This window comes from Camarhynchus parvulus, chromosome 8 (genome assembly GCF_901933205.1).
Source record: "Camarhynchus parvulus chromosome 8, STF_HiC, whole genome shotgun sequence".
NCBI lineage: Eukaryota > Metazoa > Chordata > Aves > Passeriformes > Thraupidae > Camarhynchus > Camarhynchus parvulus.
Window position 1 is genome coordinate 27,991,371 of NC_044578.1, and position 23,085 is coordinate 28,014,455.

A 23,085-nucleotide genomic window follows, 5' to 3' on the forward strand; every position below is an offset into this window, starting at 1 on the left:
GTAATTTTTAATATCCAGGCGGACTTTTTTTTTATCTTTTTCCAAAAACATTTTGCTTGGCTTTAGAATTCATTCTACCTCATTTACACCGCATTACACAAAGTCTATATCAGCAGCTTTCTGATGTATCAAAGGCACCCACCACCCTTGGCTGGAGCAGAGGTTCACAGCCTCTGGTCTGGGGATGACTGAGAGAAGAAAAAGATCCATGGGGTCACTTTCCAGGCCTTCATTAAATTAAGAAAAGAGACCTCTGGTCTGCCGGCTCAAATCCACAGACAGGCTGTCTGCTTCTCCCCTCAGAAATATTGCAGGAATCTGCCAGGCTGGAGCAGCAGTTCCATGGAAATGGGGCCATCAGATGGGAGGAATTATTGCCCAGCCCAGAGGAGGTGCTGCACCCCTGGCATGTGCACAGAGAATTCTCCTGCAGTGCCATCCAGGCTATGGGAACAGGGCCAAGGAGCCCCTCACACCCCCCTGCACCCCCCAACACCCATCCTGCTCACTCCATGCTTTGTGTCCCATTGGGGGCAAGCACCCTGCAGCAGGGTCTGTGTGCTGGGGAGCTCTTTGCAGGGCACTGAACCCACTCAGAGAGTGGGAACAGGCAGTACAAGGGAAATAACAAAAATAGAAATGGGATTTTTCACGTTGCCACTGGCCAGGTACCCCATGAAAAATGCCATCTGCTGTGGCAGAGGGGCTTTGTGCTTTTCCTACACCCCTGCAAGGGCCAGAGGGTTCCAACAGGTCCCTCCTGAGGAGCCACCAAGCCTAGGGCAGCCAGGAGCCCCTTTGTGCTGGGCTTTGGTCCAGTGCCCAGCACAACAGAGCCTGCATGATGGCTGAGACAGAGCTACCACACAAATAAATAACAGCCACTAAAAACAATCATTCACATTAGGAGACTTGCCTGCCCAGGCCTAGTGAGGACTTTTAGGATTACCTTCCTTATGAGGAAAACTCAGCTCCTTGGGAATACTCTGAGCCTCCATCCCTGAAGGAAAAGGGGCAGTGACAGGGCGGCAGCCAAGCCATAAAGTGTGCAAAATAAATAGGGAGGTGAGCTGAGTTTGCTGATTATTCCCATTTCTAGAAAGGGATTGAACCCTGTGCCTTTGTCTCCTGTCTCCTTCCCCTCAGTCCCAGACCCCAGCAGGGTGAGATCTGGGCTGGCTGTGGCTTCACAAGTGTCAGCACTGCCCTCGGGGCCCTCCTGAGCACAAGGGAGAGGCGAGAGACAGGGAGAGACGTGTGGAAGGATGGAAAGGTGTTATTTACACACAAACCAACCCAGCCATTTCAAAGGGAACCTGCCTTGCCCACAGGTGACCCTGAGAGGGTTGTGGGTTTGTGCTAGACAGAGGGAATGACTGCAAGGTGCTACTGCTAAAAAAAAAAAAAGCACAGATAGTCAAAGAGTCTTAATACCACGCCTGGATCACTCTCTGGAAGCTTCCTCTGCCCCTTCTCCCTCTTTTCCCATTCCCACTGCTTTGAACACCAAGAAAGTTTCACATTTAGAGATGGGATTTGGCTGTTGAGGGAAGCACGTGGTTTCTGAGGGCCCTGTGGCTGTCCTAGCTGAGCCTCCTCTGGGTCTGAGACAGCAGGTCTGTGTAAATTTTGGATCTCAGGAACCTGGGGTACGAGTCTTTCTCCATCAGGCTGTGCACCTTCCCCTGAGCTTGGTCAAAGCAAGACAGGGAGGGCTCCTGCACATTTCTTCTGGTCAGCTCCCGTGTCTGGAAGTCTATGTTCACCTGGGGAAAGCAGCAGAAGAGAGTTTGGCACTGAGTGTCCAGCTGGCCTCCTTCAAATGGCTCATTCCCTCTCTGCCATGGCTGTGGAACCAAGCTCCTACCCCTGAACAGCCCCCACAGTGATCCAGGGCTGTGAATCCTGCCCCAAGCCTGGAAAAGTTGGGTTTATAGTGATCTGAGCACTTCTGAAATCACTTTATTTTTACTGAAATCACTTTTGAAATTACTTTCATTCAGGCTCTTAGGCAGCACATCACCTAAAGCTGCTGACTCAGCCTAACCTCTCTCCTGCTCCCTCTCCTCTTCACCACACGCCTAATAAATGGGTGAATAAACTTTCAACTGGGTTTAAACCACTAGTACATTCTTATTAAATGTCTCCAAACTTGGTTGATCTAAAATAAACTGTTTGATTTTTCCCATACCAGCTTCATGTTACAATATCTGGAGGAGAGGCTTGGAAAAATAAATGTTATGACTGCCATTTGTTTGCAAAGGCAGTCAGTGGAGTTTTCCTGCTCTCCTTCCCTAGCAGGATAATCAGCACTTTTTAGGGTTATTGTCTGGAAGGAAAAAATGGCTGAAAAAAAAATGTTATTTGTTGTTATTAATTCAGTGTCCAAACTGGAAGGAGCCTGGAAAGTAAAGCTGTCTGCCTCAACATGGATGTCAGCAGTATGGATTAGCTCTAATAATTTCATATTCTAAGCATGCCAAAATTATGTAACAGTGCTAAGGAAACATCACCACAGGACCAAATTGTAGGAAGGACCCCCATCCTACCTGCATTCCTATTTCTAACCAAAAATCAGCCTTCCAGTCCTTAAAATCTCATTTGGCTTCCTGAATAACTGTGGGAAAATGCTCAAAGGAGAGCATTGAGACCCCCACACACCTCAGTGTGAATCTGGGTCCTTCCCAGCGGCCTTGCAATGGCTTTACTGGCTGGGAGAGGGAGGAAAATGAGGAAAATGAGCCCTTTTTGGGTCCCTGACAGGCACACATGCAGGAGCAGGAGGGGCTGGGTGCAGTGAGAGCCCCCCTGGCTGTGCTGTGATTGCAGTGACACGACCCAGTGTGGTCACCAGGCAGGACCTGGCAGTGCCATCAGCAGGACCTGGCAGTGCCATCAGCCTGTGGAGTGCTTGAAAGAGGATTTAACCATCCCAGGCTCCAGGGTGTGACTGCATTTTCTGTTCGTCTCGTAGTTATTGTTTGCATCTCTCAGGAGGTCTGGGTGAGGGGGGAGTTAGTCAGAAGCTCTCCTCCCTTGGGAGTCAACAAGTTACTCACAGAATTCACAGAATTCACAGAATTCACAGAATCACTGGGTTGGAAGAGACCTCCAAGATCATCGAGTCCAACCCAGCCCCAACACCTCAACTAAACCCTGGCACCCAGTGCCACATCCAGGCTTTGTTAAACACACCCAGGGATGGGGACTCCACCACCTCCCTGGGCAGAACATTCCAGAACTTTATCACTCTTTCTGTGAAAAACTTCTTCCTAATATTCAACCTGTATTTCCCTTGGTGCAGCTGGAGGCTGTGTGCTCTGGTTGTGTCAGTGCTGCTGGAGAAAGAGCCCAGCCCCACCTGAGCACAGGCACCTTTCAGGGAGCTGTAGAGAGTCATAAGGTCACCTCTGAGTCTCCTTTTCTCCAGGATAAACACCTCCAGCTCCCTCAGGGCTTTGTTCCACTCATGGGTGGGATGGTCCTGTGCAAAGTGTCCTGCCAGGGAAGAGCCCAACAGCCTGCTGAAGGCTGACAGAAATGACAGGAGCGCTGTGAAATGCTCCTGGAGAGCTCAGTGAGGTTAGGAAATGTAGGCTGAGGCTGCCAGTGAACTCCCTGGCTGTGACTAATTCAGTATCATCAAAGCAGTCTCCCTCATCAGGGATGAGTCAGGGCGAGCAGAGGCAGCTGGAGCAGCCAGGATGGCACGGCCACCATCCTTAGCCACGCTCTGAGAGGGAAGGGAGAGAGGGAGAGCACCCAGCTGGGGGTGAGAGCCCTGCTGTGTTGAGGTGTGATGTAAGAGCCTGTCTCAGTTATCCTGGTTCCTTCCCCAGGTGTGCCAATCTCCTCTCCCTTCCCCTCCCTTGCCCCTGCTGAGTGCTGTCCGCCAATCTTGGCATTCCAGCAAGGGCATCATGTGGTTGGCAGAGTTCAAAAGATGCCTTACACCCCTTGAGGGACATTGGGCCATCCAGGTGTCCTTTGTCCCCTGAGACTTCCCCCCTTACCTGGTTGGTGGCTCCCTACCCCTTCCCTGCCCCTCTCCCCGGGGTTAAAAGACACTGCAACCACGCTGTGGTTCTGTTGGAGCTGTTGCTGCATTCAGTGGCCTGTGGGCCAGGAATAAAGCTCTAGATCAAAACCCTCCATCAGAACCTACTCCTTAGCTTCACCTTGCCTTGAAGCCTCTCCACCAGAGGTAAACCTGAGCTCCTGCATGCCTGGACTTGTCCCAAGCGCCCAGCTGCAGCATCCAGCCAGCCAAAGGTGCCTCTGAGGTGAAACAACCTCAGCTGCCGCCTTCGGTCAAGCAGCAAGGGCCAGACCAGCCCAGGGACGTTCCATCCGGCAATATTGGTATAAAATTCCAATACTGCTGAGTGCCCTGGGCGTGCTGTGGCACCCCATACCCACCTCCCGAGGGGCCTGCACGTCGATGAACTCCTCGAAGATGCGCTGGGCCTTGGAGGCCAGCTTGGCCGCCGAGCGCGTCTTCTTGAAGTCCTCGCAGGCCAGCCAGAACTCCAGGTTCTCCTCGCTGAACTCGGTCTTCAGGAAAGCACGGAAAGCTGCCAGCCCATCTGCCAGAGACACACAGGGAGGAGAGGGTTGTGGGGATCCATAAAACCAGAGGGTTTTGGGAAAGCTGCAAAAGGCAGGCCTCAGAGACAGCAGAACTGGGATTGGAGCTAAGCAGTAGCCATGAGATTGGTCAGCAGAAATATTATGTAAGAAGTGGAAAAGTAAGGACAAATAGAACAAAGATCTGTGTATTAACACTTGTCTAGAATAACTCCCTAAGCTACAGAAAAGTTTATCTAGCAAGATATTAGGAAGTTCTAACCTTAATAATGGAGCCCTGTGCATTGTGTTTTAAGGCTTACAAGTTCAAAATAAGCAGGCGTTGTTTTAACCAAAGGTACCTGTGCTTATAGTGATTGGATAGAACCACTGTCAGTGTGCTTTTGCTTTGTGGGATTGGTCAAAAAAATTTAAAGTTGTAACATTGAGTTCTTGGTCCGCTGCCTGGGATGTGAGCTGATGGCATCTTCCATTGTCATAACCATGGAATGAGACTGATGCTGGAAAATAAACCAGCTCAAGGCACGTTCCCAGCAATCCCGTCCTTTTTGTGATTTGTACATAGACCTGGTGATAAGAGTGATGCCTTGAGGAGCTGGAGCAGAGGCTGGGCAGAGTTAAGAGGAATAAAGAGGATTTTTATTAAAGAGCCTTCAAACGGCCTAATTCTGGCAGTACCGGAGTCATGGCTCTGCCTGGATGGCTCCAAGATGGAAGCAAAAGAGAGCTTGGTCACAAGATCTCACATTTTTATAAGTTCTGCTCCATTGGAGTTAATTGTCCAATTCCAGCTTCAGCCCATGCAGTCCCATCCTTCTTGTTTTTCTCTCTCCAGCCCACGTTGTTTGTGCTCTTGGTGCTGAGATTTGGATCATTTGTCCCTGGTCCCCAGCTGGAGCAGGAATTGTTTTGTCTCCCTGCTCTGTGCACAGAGCTCACCATCCCCTCATATGAAGCCCAGACCCACACACCAAAGCAGCACAGAACCTGAAAAATATAAAAGCTCAAACCTGAGGCATCAAGAGAAGGCAGGGAGCTGTTCCATTCTCAGACATCCTTCCACCCGCCCCAGCCTACCAAAGACAATTTGATATTTCTCCCAAGCTCTGCCATCCCAGGATGCATCCATAGCTTACACCACTGATGAGCCAGGCTCCTGTGAGCTGCCACAAAGCCAAACATCACTTGATGTAACTCTGAAAAAGTGTTTTCCTTTGCTAAGGTGGCAAAAGGCTTTCCTTGGGACTGGGACACCCACCCTTTGGAAAATTACTCATGGAATTATCAAGGTTCAGGTCATGTTAATACCACACTTTATAAGGCCCTATCTGCCACTAAAAAACCTTCAATAAAACATGGCTGATGTGGACTTGTCCCCTATGTTTTCTGTCATTTTGCTTTATTGCCTTGTGCCATTTTTAGTTCTTATTTAAACAGAGGAAAGCTTGCAGAGAGTCTGTTACAGCTCCAGTAAAGGGGAGAGGGAAAGGACTTGGCCTAATTACAGCTTGTCTAGTCAGTGGTAAAAGTGTGCTTATCACTTGCTAATGCTCAGCAATTGTGGCATTTCAGTAATGCAATCTGAGTCAGCCAGGGCAGATTAGAAATATGGAAAGATTTATTAGGCAATCTGTGTTAAACCCCTGCCTGGGCCTATTTATGGGCACAGCCATTGTTTTTTATTTCCTTTCCCTGAACAGCACCAGGGGAGTTGATGCAGCTGAAGGCTTCACACATCCCCTTTCTCCTCAGGATAAAGTTAGATTCTCCTTTTTATTTTTTTTTTTCCAGTAATGTGTTTCTAATTCTTCCTGGTCTTTTGCAATAGCATCCAGGTTTTTGTAGTTCATGACTGGAAAGCTCTTGGCTACTTCCAAGCAACTGTCTAAAAATATTGATGGAACTGGGGATGAGCCTGGTGAGGTCAGACTCCCTGGAAGGATGAAGGGAGCAAGGACAAGGCATGTCCAGCCTCTCCTCCACCATCATCCTCAAGTCCTTCTGGGCAGGGCTGCTCTTGATCTGTTCATCCTCCATCCTGGATTGATTTTGGGGGTAATCCAGGTGCAGCACTTTGCACTTGGTCTTGTTAAACCTCGTGAGTTTTCCATGGGCTCATTTCTCAAGCTTGTCCAGATCCCAGTGGAAAATCCTAACATTTTCCCAAAGAGGCTGTTCAAACAGTTCCTTCTATATGCTGGATATGCTAACTATATGCTCTATATAAGAGATATATTATATGCTATATATAATATATTATATATATTATATATATATATTACACATATGATAGATATAATATTTCTATATTATTTTTAATATATAAAAATATATCTTATATATTATATACTATTTATATGCTATATATATCTATCTATATGCTATGTGTGCTACAGATATAGAAATGTAACACTGCCCTGCATCTCCCTTGCATGTCCTAAACTTCTTCCTGCTCCCCTTGTTTCTGGCAATAACTTAGATATGGACTGATTTTGGGGTTAATCCAGCCTAGAATGATTTTTGGGGGTAATCCAGGTGCAGCACCTTGCCCTTGGTCTTGTTAGACCTGAGGTTTCCATGGGCTCATTTCTCAAGCTTGTCCAGATCTCTGTGGAAAATCCTAACATTTTCCCAAACAGGCTGTTCAAACAGTTCCTTCTATATGCTGTATATACTAACTATATGCTATATATATATATATATATATATATATATATATATAGTGTATATATATTTTTACATTTATATTTATAATTATATATATATAGTATGCCTATATATATTTATATATATACTATACTATATATATAGTATAGTGTATATATATAGTATATATATTTACATTTATATTTATAATTATATATATAACACATATTTTATATATATATAATGTATAAAACTATAGCTTATACATTATATGCTATTTATATGCTCTCTATATGCTGTATATATCTATTTGCTCTGTGTGCTACAGATCCATAGCAATGTAACACTGCCCTGCATCTCCCTTTCATGTCCTAAACTTCTTCCTGCTCCCGTTGTTTCTGGTAATAACTTAGATATTTTCCAGCTCCCTCTGAAACCTCAAGCCCTAAGAAGTGGCCCTGGGTATTGAACAGCACCAAACAATCCTATTTCTGTCTGTGTGTCAGTCAGAGGAGATGTCTGACTGCCCAGATCCTCAGAGGGAAAAGGAAAGGCCAGACAAGCCCAAAGTACAGCCTAAACCTCTCTTCCCTGCCTTCCTCAAAGCTCCTCCATTTGGTTTTTTGTTTTTTTGGTTTTTTGGTTTTTTTTTTTGCACTGGCTGCTCCATCAGCAGCCTGCTATCAGCATAAAAATGGATCCATCCCATCTCAGCCATGCTCCCTCCTGCTGTCAGCCCCAGAAATAGCTGCATTATTCCAGCTCCTTCTGACACTTCTTCCTTCGAGCAATTTTAGGAGGAGATCAGGGCTTTTCACTGCTAGAGTAGACAAAAAAAGGGCCTCTCATCCAAGTGACACTGCACATTGTGGGTCCAAGCCTGGGGCAATGTTGTGATACCAGCCCCAGAGCAGAATGCCAAAGGAGCAGGGCACCTGTCCTGCTGTTATCTACCTGCTATTATCCACCTTGGATAGGGCAAATACGGTGACAGATAAATATGGTGAAGGTGAGGGGTGTTGTAGAGCTGCTTCCCTTCCTGAAATCTGGGACACAGCACCATTTCCCAAAAGCTGTGTCCCCCTTAGTGCCTGTAAAATTCACAGGGCCTGTGTGAGAGCAAGGGAAGGACTGAAGAGCAGAGCAAAGAGTCTTTGCATGCTGGCAGCTTTCAGAAAGAAGGAAATAAAACAGGGAGAAAGTTCCAGTTCCTCGAGATCTATGTCATTTTATCAATCATCAGCTCCTACGATGCTTGACATAAAATATTCCAGCACACAAGCACACTGCTATGTCTCTGCAGTCTCTGCTGAGGTTTTGCTTCCCTGCCTATGCCCTGGTCTTTTTTTCCCCCCTTTTCCTCTACAACAGCCCCAGAGCTGCAGCACTGACAGAGGATCACTTGCAGGAATAGCAGAGTTGCATGAAAGTACCACATCTGCAAGAGGACACTGATGCAGAATAGAATATCTAAAAAAATAGGATACCTGAGAAACAAAATATCTGAAAAATAAAATACCTGAAAAATATAATATCTGAAAACTATAATACCTGAGAAATAAAACACCTGAAAAAATATCATATCTGAAAAAATCTAATACCTGAAATATAAAATACCTGAAAAATACCATATCTGAAAAATATAATACCTGAAAAATAAAATACCTGAAAAGTATCATATCTGAAAAATGTAATACCTGAGAAACAAAATACCTGAAAAAAATACTTGAAGAATAAAACACCTGTAAAATATCATATCTGAAAAATACAATACCTGAGAAATAAAATACCTGAGAAATAAAATACCTGGAAGATATAATATCTGAAAAATATAATATCTGAAAAATAGAATACCTAAAAAATAAAATACCTGGAAAATAAAATACCTGAAAAATATAATATCTGAAAAATATAATACCTGAGAAATAAAATACCTGACAAATGTAATAACTGCTAAAAGAAGGGAATGTCATGAGTGACAAGGAGAGAAAGGCATTTGCTACAGCCCTGCCCCAGAGAGCAGCTGCAGCAGGTTCCCCTGGGACCAGGAGGTTTCCATGAGCTCTGCCTCCTGCTCTCATGTCAATCAGCTCCTTTTGATCCTGAAATAAGTTTAGACAGTGAATGGATAAATAATAGTGTCTGGCTGTTCTCTGCTTTTTTTATCCACTCCTGTCATGCAGTCCCCAGAGCCTTGGAGGAGCTGCAGATGGTGAGGCTGAACCTGTGAGGGCCTTGCTGGGACACTTTGGGTGCAGGAGAGCTCAGCCCTGACTGCCTGGTTTGCCATCATTTTCATCTTTAACCCTTGGCTGCCTGCCAGCCTTCCCAGCTGTGCCTGAGAGCCAGGTTTGGGCAATCACTGCCTGCAGTTTGTCATGGAACAATGACAAGTGTGACTGGAAGGGCAGGAGGACAATTGGGCATGGGAGCTGCCACCACCTGAGCTGGGATTTGACCTGGATGTTGACTTGAACCTGCTCCTCTCCTTCAGAGCACATCAAGGCTTTCATGGAATGATCTCTCATGAATGATCGGCATTTCAAAGCTCATCCCACCTAACTGCACATCTTTTTTTCCCAGGACAATCACCACTGGAGTGCAGTGTGATACAAGCAGGAGAGAGATTTCACCTTCTGAAGAATCCCAGTGTGCAGTTCCAGGGGGATGCTTTACAGAGAAAGCACAGAAATTTTAACTTTTTAATATACTGGACATCTGGACATCTTTTTTTTCCCAGAGCAATCACCACTGGAGTGCAGTGTGATACAAGCAGGAGAGAGATTTCACCTGCTGAAAAATCCCAGTGTGCAATTCCAGAGGGATGCTTTAGAAAGCATAGAGATTAACTGGACAACTTTTAACTTTTTAATTAACTGGACACTGGACATCTTTTTTTCCAAGGTAACCACCACTGGAATGCATTGTACTATAAGCAGGAGAGAGATTTCACCTCCTGAAAAATCCCAGTGTGCAGTTCCAGGGGGATGCTTTACAGAGAAAGCAAAGAAATTTTAACTTTTCAATTAACTGGACAACTGGACATCTTTTATTCCAGAGCAACTACCACTGGAGTCCAGTGTGATACCAGCAGGAGAGAGATTTCACCTCCTGAAAAATCCCAGTGTGCAATTCGGAGAAAGCAGAGAAATTAACTGTACAACTTTTAACTTTTTAATTAGCTGGACAACTGGACATCTTTTTTTCCAAGGTAACCACCACCGGACTGCATTGTACTATGAGCAGGAGAGAAATTTCACCTCCTGAAATATCCCAGTGTGCAGTTCCAGGGGGATGCTTTACAGAGAAACCACAGAAATTTTAACTTTTCAATAAACCAGACAACTGGACATCTTTTATTCCAGAGCAACTACCACTGGAGTGCAGTGTGATACAAGCAGGAGAGAGATTTCACCTGCTGAAAAATCCCAGTATGCAATTCCAGAGGGATGTGTTAGAAAGCACAGAAGTTAAAAGCAGGATCAGAATTCTGCAGAGGTAGCAGCACAAAATAATCCCCAACCTGAGCCCCAAAGGCATGGCCACTCAGGAGGACAGGATGTGCTGCTGCACAGCCCTTCAGGACAACTGTTGGACAATTATTCAGGAATTTGCCTCAAGAGTCCTTTGCTTGAAGCCAAAGGAGGAAATTGATCCTGGTGGAGCAGGTAAATTGAAGGCAAAGAAGCAGAGCTCTTTACTGGATGTTGGGAGTCTGAGGGAGAAGCAGCAGACATTTGATATTTTACTTTTGCAGTATAGATCTTCAAAGCTTCAAAATGCCCTGCTCTCCTTTCAGACTGACTGAGGAACATGAAGAGGGGATTGTGCAAGTGCTCAGACATTGCTCAGGATCCTGCAGTGCTGGAATCTGAAATGCAGGGAATTCTCAGAGCTTTGGGCCTGTAAGCCAAAGCTTAGAATTTAACACAGGATTTGATCTGAGACCTTGGGAAATGCTTCCAAACTTAGGTGCCAGAAGTGGGAATGTGGATTTTAAAGCAGAGACATGTTAAGTTAAGAAGAGGAGAGTTTAGAGTTTTAGAGCTTAAGATAGAGAAAAAATAAAATTAGTTGCAAAGGTAAACAGGGAGTTTAGGATGCAGTGCTGTAGGTTTGTGTGTCATAACATGATTGGCTAAGAAAGCTTACACTATAGCATGAGTCCACAAGACAAAATATGTAAGGATTGGGTCAAAAACATAAATATCCTTGTTGGCAGTGATTTATTGGTCAATAAATCCTTAAAAGGGCTTGTAACTAGGGGTCTTGTGACCTTCTGAACCATGCTGTGAAGATGTGAGACAAATTCACCCTTCCTGTTTGTGTAGAAGATAAGAAAAATAAATGGCATCATCTAAAAAAACTCAGAGATCTAACTCAAAACTCCTTCAACACCCCCATACTGCAGATCATCTGTGAGTGAGGCCGTGCCAGGAATTTGTTTCATGAATGGGCAGTGCCAGGCAGGTCAATGCCCATGTGAGGACAGGGACTCCTGAAATCCCATTCAGGAGATGGAAAGTGGATCCTACCCAGCAAGAAGGGACTGGGGTGGGGAGCAAAAACACAAGACAGGGCTTAGCTAAGCTTTATCAGCATGAGGAATAGCCCAGATTAGTGGCCTAAATCATTCAGGCAGTTTAATAACCAAGCACCTGCCACTGTCAGAGCAAGAAAGCAATCCCCAGTCATTTATTTAATGCATGTGTTTCACCCCCTGAGCAAGCAGGGAGCAAAGGTGCGTCCCTGTGGCTGGTGGATGGATGGATTGGCTCCCTGGAAGGTGTTGGGTGCAGGGCTGGAGGGACAAGGTCACAATTTCTCTGCACAGCACACGAATGTGCTCCCACTGCTGCTGAGCAGAGCTTCCCTTCATCTCAGCTGCCTGTCAGCAGCACAATGCTAATGCTCTTCTGGCTCAGAAAGAGCTGGGAGTAGGTTGGGATATTCCTGTGCTGTGTAGGAAGTGAAGGAATGTGTAGACAACAGGAGGCGGAGAACAACAATAAAGTTTGGGAGGAAGAGCGCGGAGATCACAAAAAAAAAATCCAGAGAAAAATCACCTTTTCCTCCAGATTTCCAAAAATCCAGAGAAAAATCACCCTTGAGATAAAGGTGGCAATTCAGGACGAATGTTTTTGGTGTGGGGTGAGAAGCTGACCAAGGGTTGAGGACAGATTGTCCTGCTGGATGCTGGAGGAACAAAACTCTGTGTGTCCAGCCCTGTGGGGGATGCAGAATGAGACATGCTGTGGCTTGTACTTCCCTCCAGCAGGCTGTCAGACGAAATCCTCATCTGGCCACCCTCCTGGGCACGGGCACAGGGAGGGGATTACTCCTCACTTACTCACAAGCATGCACTCACACTCTGGGGACCATGCTGAGCTCACTTCCCTGGCACAAAATGGGGAAAGTTGCCAAAATCCAGCGTGTTAAAACCACTGCTTTTCCTCCCTGGGCACCCAAAGAAACGCTGCACATGGTCTTCCTCTTACTCTGCCAATTCCCTGGCAAGAACAGCATCAGGCTCCCTCTCCTGTTGCTTGCTCAGAAGCCCTGACCCCAGGGAACGTGTCAGTGAGCTCAGACAGGTGTAAAATAGGGATTGTCTGCCTGACCCCAGGGTTTCTGAGTTGATTTGCTCTGCCCATTAACAAAAACCATTAGGATTTCATTGCATTGACCTATGGATGTGGAGCTGCTGCATCCTGCTGCTCAGCACTGCTCACTCCAGGAGGGATGAGGGAATTCAGTGCCAGGGCCAGCACAAAAGGGAGGTGGGGAGAGCCCTCCTGCATTTCCTACTCACAGTGTCTTGTTAACTCAAATAACTTGTCAGCTCAAATTATCCTTTGAATGGCTCGGGGAATAAATCCAAATCAGACCAGTCTGTGCAGAGACAAGGGCATTACCCAGCCTGGAATCACCCAGGAGAAAACAACTGCTTCAAATCCCAAGGGATTTCAATCCTCCTCCCACAACAGGATCAAACATTACCTGCAGTCAGTCATTCATTCTTCAGGAGGGAGAGGGGAGATCAGGGGCAGCTCCCCAGGGCCACCAACACTTCAAAGGATGTCTGGCAAAGGTGATCATGGAATCACACAATGGTTTGGTCTGCAAGGGACCTTAAAAATCATCTCATTCCAACCCATGGGAGAAAACAACTGCTTCAAATCCCAAGGGATTTCAGTCCTCCTCCCACAACAGGATCAAACATTACCTGCACAGTCATTCATTCTTCAGGAGGGAGAGGGGAGAGCAGGGGGAGCTCCCCAGGACCACCAACACTTCAAGGGATGTCTGGCAAAGGTGATCATGGAATCACACAATGGTTTGGGCTAAGAGGGACCTTAAAAATCATCTCCACCCCCTTAAAAATCATTCCAACCCCTCTGCCATGGGCAGGGACACCTCCCACTAGACCAGGCGGCTCAAATCCCCATGGACTCTCCATGGAATCTGTGTAATTAATGCATGACACTGCTCAGGTCACTTCTGTTTGAAAACGGTGGGAAATGGATTTGTAAAGAATTCTAAAAGCCTGACAGAAGGCTCACACAGTGTGCATCTGAATGCAAACCTTGAGATAAGAAATGCAGATTTAGAAATGCCATAGAATAGGACAGATATTGTTGAGAGAGAAATGGAACTAGAAACAAGTTTCAAAGGACGGTTTTGTAAATAAAACTGGATACTTTGGAGAACTAGAACTATGAAAGATGCATTGTGTTAGGACCCATGAGGGGTAATTTCAGATTTAAGGCTTTAAGGCATTTACAGCATGGTGTGGCTAAAGCTGATAGGCCAAGAAATGCTTATAAGCATTATAAGCTCATATATAAGTTTATAAGCTAAGAAGGGCCAGTTGTCTTCAACCCATTTGATCCTTGCCTCCTAGAGTGGAAAGTCAGTTATTCAGTGGAAGATGTTGAGAGTTGAGGGATGGCCACAGAGGAGAGACAGCATTTCCTTCTAAGACATAATTGGCTTCTGATTGTGGTGGTGTGAATTACAGCATCTGTATTGCCTCACCCTTCTCATGAGACTGAAAATGGAATAAAAGTTTTTAAAACACTTCTCAGTTACCCCATCTCTAAATCAGTATAATCCAACAAGAAAGCTTTTGGAGACTCATGAAAATAGGAAGGGAATAGGAAGTGTTTTTTCCCATCTCCCAGAGTACTGCAGGTCTCTGAACCTGCTCCCTGCACGAGGGCAGCCTGCTCAGCTGGGCACTTTGGAGCCCAGCTTCCACATTCTTGCTCCTTGGAGCAATTTTGTCACTTGTCCAATATAGGAATGTGCCCCTTGTTGATGGAGTGACAAAGCTATCATTTGTCCCTTTATAAAGGAAATAAGCTCAGAAGTTTCTCTCCTCAGTTGGGTGAAAAGGCATCTCATAGGACTTTGGGGACTTCCAATTTAAGGATAGCTAACTGGACAGAAGCCAAAAGTCCTACCTGAGCCATTTACTAGAAAAAAAGAAGATAACAAAGAAGCTAATGGCTTTTGTGAGGTGTTTTACCAGGAGCAAGAACCTCTTGCACCTGGCTCGGTTTTTCTCTGTAAAGAGATTATTATTTTGCCTTTTATTAAAACCTTTTTTTTTTCCCCAACACTACCACAGAAGCCATCCTGCTGATTTTATGCCTTCTAAGGTAGCTGAGCTATCTTGGGTGTGAAATAGATCTCCAAGAGCTCATGAGACCTGGCTCAAGGAGAGCCCTATTTCAGTCCCACCCCTGGCAATGTTTCCCACAAGGTCTGCCCCATTTTCAGCTGCTCCATCAGCTCCTGAGCCCTGCTCCAGCACTTTGGGGTTTATTTTCCCTGGAGAACAGTTTGCCTGGAAGGCACCAAATCCATCTGACTGCAGCAAAAGCACCACACAACCCCCTGAAATCACAATCCCCTTCCCAAAATAAATGAGCTGTCCATCTAGTGAAGACACTTTCTGACAGATGTGTCAAGCACAAGTGCTCTACCTGCTGATGCTGTGAGCCCCAGGGGGAATTCTCCCCAAGCCCAGCTGGTGCTGAGCCCATGCCCCCGAGCATGAATTCCAATTTTCCCTGGCTAATGCTGGGAAAATTAGACTGGAGCAGTTCTGTCCTCCTCTTGGCACTCATAGCAGAATTTCTGCTGGCAGCTTCCCTCACAGACAGATGCCAGCAGGCCAGGCACAGCTTTATTTAATCCCAGATTTCAGCCAGTTAAGGCACAAGGCTCCCTTACCTGTGTAACATCAGCACATCCTAACAGCAAAAATGCAACTTGTACAATATAATTAATTCCACGAGTATGTGCTGTTCTCTCCTTTAAACCGGTGTAACTAAAATAACACTTCTGTTTCAACAGAACTTTTTGCATTTGCATCATTATAACCCTTGACTGCCAGGCTGGCAATTCCAGAAACTTCAGGTGCAGAGCAGTTATAAAATATTCCTTTAGAAAGTAGTTTATTAAACAACAAATTTTTTTGTCACCAACCAATCACCAGGCAATGTCACCGTGACTGCTGATAAAAATAGATTAATTTAAATTTTAAAGATCACCTTCTGTTGCCATTAGGAACTGAATATTTTTCATTAGAAACTGAATATTTTTCATTAGTGCCAGAGAGTTATCAGAATTACTTTCCATTGTAAGAGATGGGAAAGGTCTTGATAATTCATTTATCACTCTCTAAGGCTAATTTATTAATAAAATCAGACACCCTTGTGGAGGCTGCTGGACAAAATCATTGAACTGAGGTTTGATTTTGCATTTTTGCAGTAGTCAGCTGAAGAGGGAAGAATCTGTATAACATCAGGACACAGGTGGGTAAATTCACTGGGGTTTGTAATCCAAGCCCTTCTTCTGCAGTCTAATAAAGAAAATTTCTACTTTTACACCACTGAAGAAGAAATGGGTTTGAGTTCAGGATGATAACAGGGGCGTGAAAATCCTGCCCTCCCCTTTCTCCATCCCCCAGGTACCCTACAATCTCATTGCTGTATTTTCTCCTTCTTTTTCTGAATTTCCACAAAAGAAACGTTCCTTTTTAGCCATACCCAGCTACACCATATATTTTTTCCCCTATTGGCTGCAAGAGCAATGATCTCAACTAGATACTGCTGCTAAAATTACATCCTGCTTTTTCCTGCCTTGGTCAGCCTGCCTGTTTAAAGTTGTCACTTAATTCCCTGCCAAAACTGTTGTCATCTCAGTAGAAACCTGGCAAAATTACCTTAAAATTAGCTTAATAACATAATTTACACTTACATTTTAAAATGTAAGGAAAACCTGGGTCTCTAAGCAAGCCAGACAGCTCCTTACTGCCATGAAAGAGTTCAGCACCCACGGTGACTTTTCCCCAACCTCAACTCATTTGGGTTTTTTGCTTCAATAGAAGCCCATGAATGAACCCATACTGGGAACTTTGCTTTGTTTATAACTTCTCAGTGTGAAAATGCTGCTGAAGCAGAGCAATATTTGCAGAACAGAACTCACAGGACTGAACAGAGCAGGGGTTGCTGATTATAGGTTGGCATGAGGGCTCTGGATGTGAAATTTTCGGGTTTGCTGTGGTAACTGCAGCTCAGGGGGACCAAGGGGGATTCCTCTGTGCCAGGGCAAGCTGGTCAAGGGTGCTGAGCTGCAAAAAGCAGCACCTTGGGCTGATGGCTTTAGCAGTTGTGGTTTTCCTCGTGGTCAGGAGCAAAGATGTGAAGGGAACACACAAAATTCTCTTTTTTCCTGCCTGTAAAGGATGGTGGCTGCTGGGGAGTGAGCAGCTCTGGGGGACCACGTCCCCGGACAGGGGTTAAGGGAAGTGGAGGGGAAAAAAAGGTAGAATTTGATCTCTACTCACATTTATGGGACAAAAGGACATCAAAAGAGTCTGCCCATCTTGTAGCTTCTTCTGTTGACAGTCTTCTGTAAGGAAAGGAAGGAGTAAGTTACAGACAACCCACAGCTGCTCATCCCCTCTGGAGCTGTTTGCTGAGGACACCGAGGAAAGCTGGAATTCCTCTCACCTGGTTTTGGAGGGCTAGGGTGTAGAACTGAGCCAAGTGACCCTGGGCTTCCTTTAGAATCAGGGAGGACATCCCAGGGGACCTGCAGGGACTCTGCTCAGCTCACATTCCCCAGGCAGGCAGGTAAAATAGGCCAGATGAATCATGCCCAAAAAGGCACCAATTTTTCCTCATTGACTCTGAGCAGAGGCCCAGGAAACGAGCTCAGATGCAGACATTTACATTGTAAAAGCCAAAAGTCAGGTGAAATGGAACTCAGCCCTGCAGGAGTGTTTATTTCTCTTGCTTGCCTTTCAGGGGAAGGACAGATCTTATCTCAGGTGGAAGCAGGGACTTGTGATCAGATGAGTCCCATCCCACACTCCTCAAATCAGGACTCTGGAGGGGGTTGAAGCATCTCCCTCCAGCATTTTGCAAACCATCACCCGAATTTTTGCAGTGTCAAATACAAGGCTGAGCTGAAGATGACCTGAAATTTTGGGTCACCTCTTACACCAAGCCAACTGCTCAGGCTCGGGTTTGTGATGACAGAGGTGTAAATTACATCCCCAAAGAGGTGCAGACGTGTCCCACCCACAGCGGTGGGGACTGGGAGCTCGTCCTGTCTCACAGTGCCACAGATCCAGGAATTTCCCGAGGCTGTTCCTGCTGGATCAGTGCCAGTTTGTTTTCCTCCTGGAAGCACTCACAGCTCGTACAAAACACAGCAAAAGGAAGACAATACTGCAGGGAGGGAGGTGATGGGTGGGGAGGGGAAGGGCAGGAGTGGGGTTGGGGTGGGATGCTGCAGCTATACTCACTTCAAAGCCCGGTTGGGCTTGTCCGGAAGAATAGCTGTGAAATCATTATATGAGTCTGATTTGTGAGACAGGCAGCCCAGGCGAGTCCTCATCCCTCTGCTCCTGTGGTCGAGGTGGGGAAGCAGGGGTGTTAGCAGGGGAAAACCAAAGAACAGGATGATTATAAGTCTAGCCACCTTGGCAAAAGAAAAAGAACAAACCCAAAAAAAAAAAAAGAAAAACCTCTGTGCCAGATCTGTGTCCTTGGTTCCCTCGTGTGTGAGAGGGACCCTGAGACATCTCCAGGCTGATGTTAAGGGTGAACACAGCACCAGAGCAGCTGAAGGCTCCCTCACACCAGGCTTTCAGCTGCCTTGGCTGGCAGAAAGGCTTTGAAGGGCTGCATTTTGGGATGGTTTCTTGGAAAGTCCTGCTCTGGTCGGGTGTGGGAGGAGAGCAATGGGCAGCAGTACAAGAAATTGGTCACCACGTTCCAGCAGCACCAAAACCAGCACAAATACCTGAGGTGGAGGGTGCTGGAGGAAGGAGAGGAGTAGGAAGGCACCTGCAAGGTGAGCCTGTGCTGCAGCCCCCTGAGTTCCCAGCCAGGATCGATCCCGAGCGGCTTCTTTAGACTCAGGGTTACATAAGCAGGATCAAACTGTCTGTTTCCTGACACGCTTACCCAGGCAGAAAATGCCTTTATAGCTTTTTTCCTCTAAATTTCAGCCCAGCCCCAGAGCCTTCAATCCCATGCCAGCCCCTGGTGTCCTTGCCCAGCCCCTTCCCAGGACAGCAGCCGCAGCATCCTTCATTACATAACCCAGGATGGGCAGGGCAGAGGGACAGGGAAAGGGAGCACATGCATTGCACGGGACTGGCATCACCCTCTCCCCAAAAACATGTGGGGGCTGCTTCTTGGGTTTGCATGGGCTCTGTGATCTGCCTCTCCAGCCCGAGGGTGTCTCCTCTTGGAGATTCTCTGGATATCAAACTGGGCCATCCTCTCCTCGGGACCATGGGAGGAACATTCAGTGACCCCATCTCAGCTGCTGGACATCCTTTGGAGCTGCTGAAAGCCCTGCTCCCAAACAGATGCCCAATACTCTCTGTGGCTGCACAAGTAGAGCATTTTTCCCCCTTCCATCTGTAATTCTTGCAGAACACTTCAGCGCCAGTGCCTGAGCCAATCTGGAGCGCGCCTGTTTCCCCCTTCTCCTCCCGCCCTTCGGAGAGCTTCTATTATTGCACATTTTAATGTAATCTTCAAGCAAATTAAATGTTAATTAAATGCACCGAGTGTCTCCCTGGTGCAGCACAGGCAGCTCACAGCGTTTAACAAGCACAAAACCCAGGAACTCCTCAGCCACGGGAATTGTTGCACAGCCTCCAACTCTGGCCCCACGGCCCTGGGCACTGCACAAACTCCAGAGGAGAGCACAGGGAGTGCCACATTCCCAGCTGGACACCAAACCCACTGCAGGATCCTTCTCCAGATGCCTCCTACCCCCACCTTTCCGTGCCCTGCTCTGTTTGCTCACGAATTTCCCAGCAAGAGGTGTGACAGGTGTCAGCACAGCAGCGCTGCTCCCATTCCCCTGGGATGCCTGAGATCAAGGGACTGCAGCAGGGAATCAGAGCAGGGAGCTGGCTCCTCGTGGAAAACACTTCTCTCAGTCAGGACTTCCAAGCCAGGGCACAGGGGAGAGAGAAGGGGAGAGAAATTGGGTGTGCAGGAGGTGGAGAGGCAAGGGAAGGGCAGCAGGGACACTGCAGTGGGCAGAGGGGCTTGCTGGACGAGGTGGACAGGGACAGGATGGCAGGGTGGGGGATGCACTGTGTTTGTTCCAGTTACCTCCGTGGGATCAGTAAGGCAGCCATTCAGGCATCCAGCTATGGTTAACCCTTTAACTGGCTGGCTTGGACTGCAGTCAGGGCTGCTTGCAGGAGGCAGGAGTGCAGGAAGAAGGGATTTACTGTTTCATGTCCTGGCACTTTAAAATACACCAAAGAATCCTCTTTGCCAAAGCCAAGAAGGGCCAGTTGTCCTCAACCCATTTGATCCTTGCCTCCTAGAGTGGAAAGTCAATTGTTCAATGGAAGACGTTGAGAGCTGAGGGGTGGCCACAGAGGAGAGACAGCATTTCCTTCTAAGCCCAGGCCAAGTCCAGCTTCAGGAGTGAAGCAGTGTGAGTTTGGCGTCCCAGCTCACCAGGGAGCAGCAGGAGTTGGCTGCATTGTCCCACTCATCCTCCAGCACCTCTGAAGGTCTCTCCTCAAGGGGCAGAGCTCCAGGCTGGCCTTGCTAGGAAGGGTCACAAACTACATCTTGTGCCTGTCCCTGCAGGTCATGGCTGGTGCCAGGGGCCAGGCATCACGGGAGAGCTTGCACTGCAAACAGAACAACAGCAGGACTTCACACATCTGCAGGGGCTGCTCCGGCACCACCAGGGCTCGGGCACTCACACAGAAACCACTCAGAGCAAGCAGGGCCTCGCTGGGGTGGTGGGAGCCACCAAGGAGATGCACAGCTGGGAAAAGGGGAGGGGAAGAGGGAGGAAGAGGGAGGAAATGGAAGGAAATGGAAGGAAATGGAAGGAAATGGAAGGAAATGGAAGGAAATGGAAGGAAGGAAGGAAGGAAGGAAGGAAGGAAGGAAGGAAGGAAGGAAGGAAGGAAGGAAGGAAGGAAGGAAGGAAGGAAGGAAGGAAGGAAGGAAGGAAGGAAGGAAGGAAGGAAGGAAGGAAGGAAGGAAGGAAGGAAGGAAGGAAGGAAGGAAGGAAGGAAGGAAGGAAGGAAGGAAGGAAGGAAGGAAGGAAGGAAGGAAGGAAGGAAGGAAGGAAGGAAGGAAGGAAGGAAGGAAGGAAGGAAGGAAGGAAGGAAGGAAGGAAGGAAGGAAGGAAGGAAGGAAGATGGTGGGTTCCTCATGAGCCGTGGCACATGGGGATCACTGGTTGACAACTCTCACATCAGCAGAGAGTGCAGGTGAGATCCAGCAGGCAGGAGAGCCAGGGGACAGAGAACAGGACTCCACAATGAGCACAGGCAAAGGTTTCTGGTTTGCCAGGCTCCAGGTGCCCTCCATGTCGTGGTGTCACTGGGAACAACCCAGGAGGAGCCCAGGGAGCTGATGGGAGCTGAGAGGGTGTGCAAGGAGCCAGGACCCTGCTCTGCTGGGGGAGACCCTGGAGCTTGGGCTGCCCAGTGCACCATCCCTCTTAAAACCTGATTACATTAAAAAGGCACAAAGCCTCTTCCCCACTAAATTAATGGAGCTGGGATTGTGCTGCACTGCCAGTGAGTGCATTCCCTTAATCCTCGCCCCGGCCGGCTGCTTCTCTGACTGAAATCAATCCTTGTAATTCCTTAAGCCCCTCTAAATTTCCTCATTAGCAGCCTCACCCCCATGTGGGGCCACAGCACATGACTTCCTAGGGTCCAGCAGCTCCTGCTTCTCTTTCCCACTGCTGCTCTGAGCTGGCAGCAGATCCATCTGCCCTCTCTCCCCCTTGCAGCCTCCTCAGGCAGCCTGAATTTTGGGGGGCTGCTATGAAAGAGCCTCCTGCTCGCCCCCACTGCCACCCACTCACCCCCAGGGCAAGCACCCAACTGCCCTGGGACCCCAAAGTCTGTCTGACTTCAGGGGTGCTGGAACCTGCATTCCCCATGGAGGCAAAGCTCAGCTGCCATCCCCGTGGATGCTCCCTCTGTTTGCAAATAAATCCCGTCAGTTTTGGCTTTAAAACGTAATCTGTGGTGGCTGGCAAATTGCACTGAAGGTCTTGGTGAGAGGTTTTGCCTCCCCTGCTCCATCCTTCATCCTGCCTCCCCCTCCTATGGAAGGAATCCAGTCAAGGAGAGCCACCAGCCTCATCGTGGATGAGTTTTGGGGGTTTCTCCTTGACAGACAGCAAGGGAGGGCTGTGATTAGGACGTTCAGGCTATCAAACCACCTGGGCAAAGATAAAGAAGCCATCCCAATACAAAAAAAAAAAAAAACCAGCAGCACAAAGGTTAAAAAACCAACCAGCCAAATGAACACAACAGCAAACCGTGAGATCTCTCGGGGGCTTCGGGAGATTAAGACCATCCATTCACATGCAGAGAAAGCCGTGGGGAAAAAACGAGCACGGAGGCACTGCAGGCAGACAGACAGACAGACAGACACCGACAAACAGATACTCACTGCCTTTGAGCTGTCCTCCCTGCCGGTGGGTCTGTGCCGACAGCGTGCTCGGAGCGGCTCTGGGGAGACAGCGGAGCTTCCTCAGGGCCAGCCCCCTGCTCGGGGTGACGGGCACACCTCGGCACCCTCCCCTCCCCTCCCCAGCCCTCCCCTTCCCTCCCCTGGCAGCGGCAGCAGCGCAGCCAGAGCCGCTCTCGCATCAGCCCCAGCCCGGCTGCGCAGCCGGCTCTGCTCAGGATTCCAGCGCATCCCAAAGCATCCCAGCTCATCCCAGATCACCCCAGCGCATCCCAGCACATCCCAGCTCATCCCAACGCATCCCAGCGCATCCCAGAGCATCCCAGCACATCCCAGCGCATCCCAGCGCATCCCAGCGCATCCCAGATCACCCCAGCGCATCCCAGCACATCCCAGCGCATCCCAGCATTTCCCAGCGCTTCCCAGCGCATCCCAGCTCATCCCAGAGCATTCCAGCTCATCCCAGCATTTCTCAGCGCATCCCAGCGCACCCCAGCTCACCCCAGTACACCCCAGCTCATCCCCGCAGATCCCAGCACATCCCAGTATATCCCATCTCATCCCAGCACTTCCCAGTACATCCCAGTTCATCCCAGCCCATCCCCACGGATCCCAGCACACCCCAGCCCATCCCCACTCATCCCAGCACATCCCAGCACATCCCAGTGCATCCCAGCACTTCCCCGTACACCCCAGTTCATCCCAGTCCATCCCAGCACATCCCAGCTCATCCCAGCACATCCCAGCACATCCTAGTCCATTCCAGCAGCTCCCCGGGGCTTTGGGGCCCCCAAATCGCTCATTTCCAGGAGCTGCCACAGACAGGAGGGATGGGAGAGCTCCA

General features: G+C 48.0%; 1 protein-coding gene across 3 annotated transcripts; it reads right to left on the reverse strand.

Moving 5' to 3' along the window:
• Positions 1–1,449: 1,449 nt before the first annotated feature.
• RGS8 (regulator of G protein signaling 8) lies at positions 1,450–22,319 on the reverse strand. Of its 3 annotated transcripts, XM_030953503.1 has the most exons (6): positions 22,224–22,287; positions 19,893–20,428; positions 18,059–18,160; positions 17,093–17,157; positions 4,420–4,586; positions 1,450–1,766 (listed from the first exon to the last, which is right to left on the reverse strand). In XM_030953503.1, the coding sequence occupies exons 2-6, from the start codon at positions 19,916–19,918 to the stop codon at positions 1,584–1,586; spliced, it is 543 nt and encodes a 180-aa protein (XP_030809363.1). In that variant the 5' UTR covers positions 19,919–20,428; positions 22,224–22,287; the 3' UTR covers positions 1,450–1,583. The 3 variants fall into 3 exon arrangements, with proteins under 3 accessions (XP_030809363.1, XP_030809364.1, XP_030809362.1); XM_030953504.1 differs by lacking the exon at positions 19,893–20,428 and having other exon boundaries at positions 22,224–22,319; XM_030953502.1 differs by lacking the exon at positions 22,224–22,287 and having other exon boundaries at positions 20,250–20,288.
• Positions 22,320–23,085: the final 766 nt, after the last annotated feature.

Excerpts from the sequence above, each read along its gene's own strand:
- RGS8 (XM_030953502.1), bottom strand. The coding sequence starts at position 20,287 with ATGAGTGGGACAATGCAGCCAACTCCTGCTGCTCCCTG. Across the intron at positions 18,161-20,249 it reads CCAACTCCTGCTGCTCCCTG|GAGCAGAGGGATGAGGACTC; the intron begins GTGAGCTGGGAC and ends CCTCGACCACAG. Across the intron at positions 4,587-17,092 it reads TGTCCTTTTGTCCCATAAAT|ATGGGCTGGCAGCTTTCCGT; the intron begins GTGAGTAGAGAT and ends TGTCTCTGGCAG.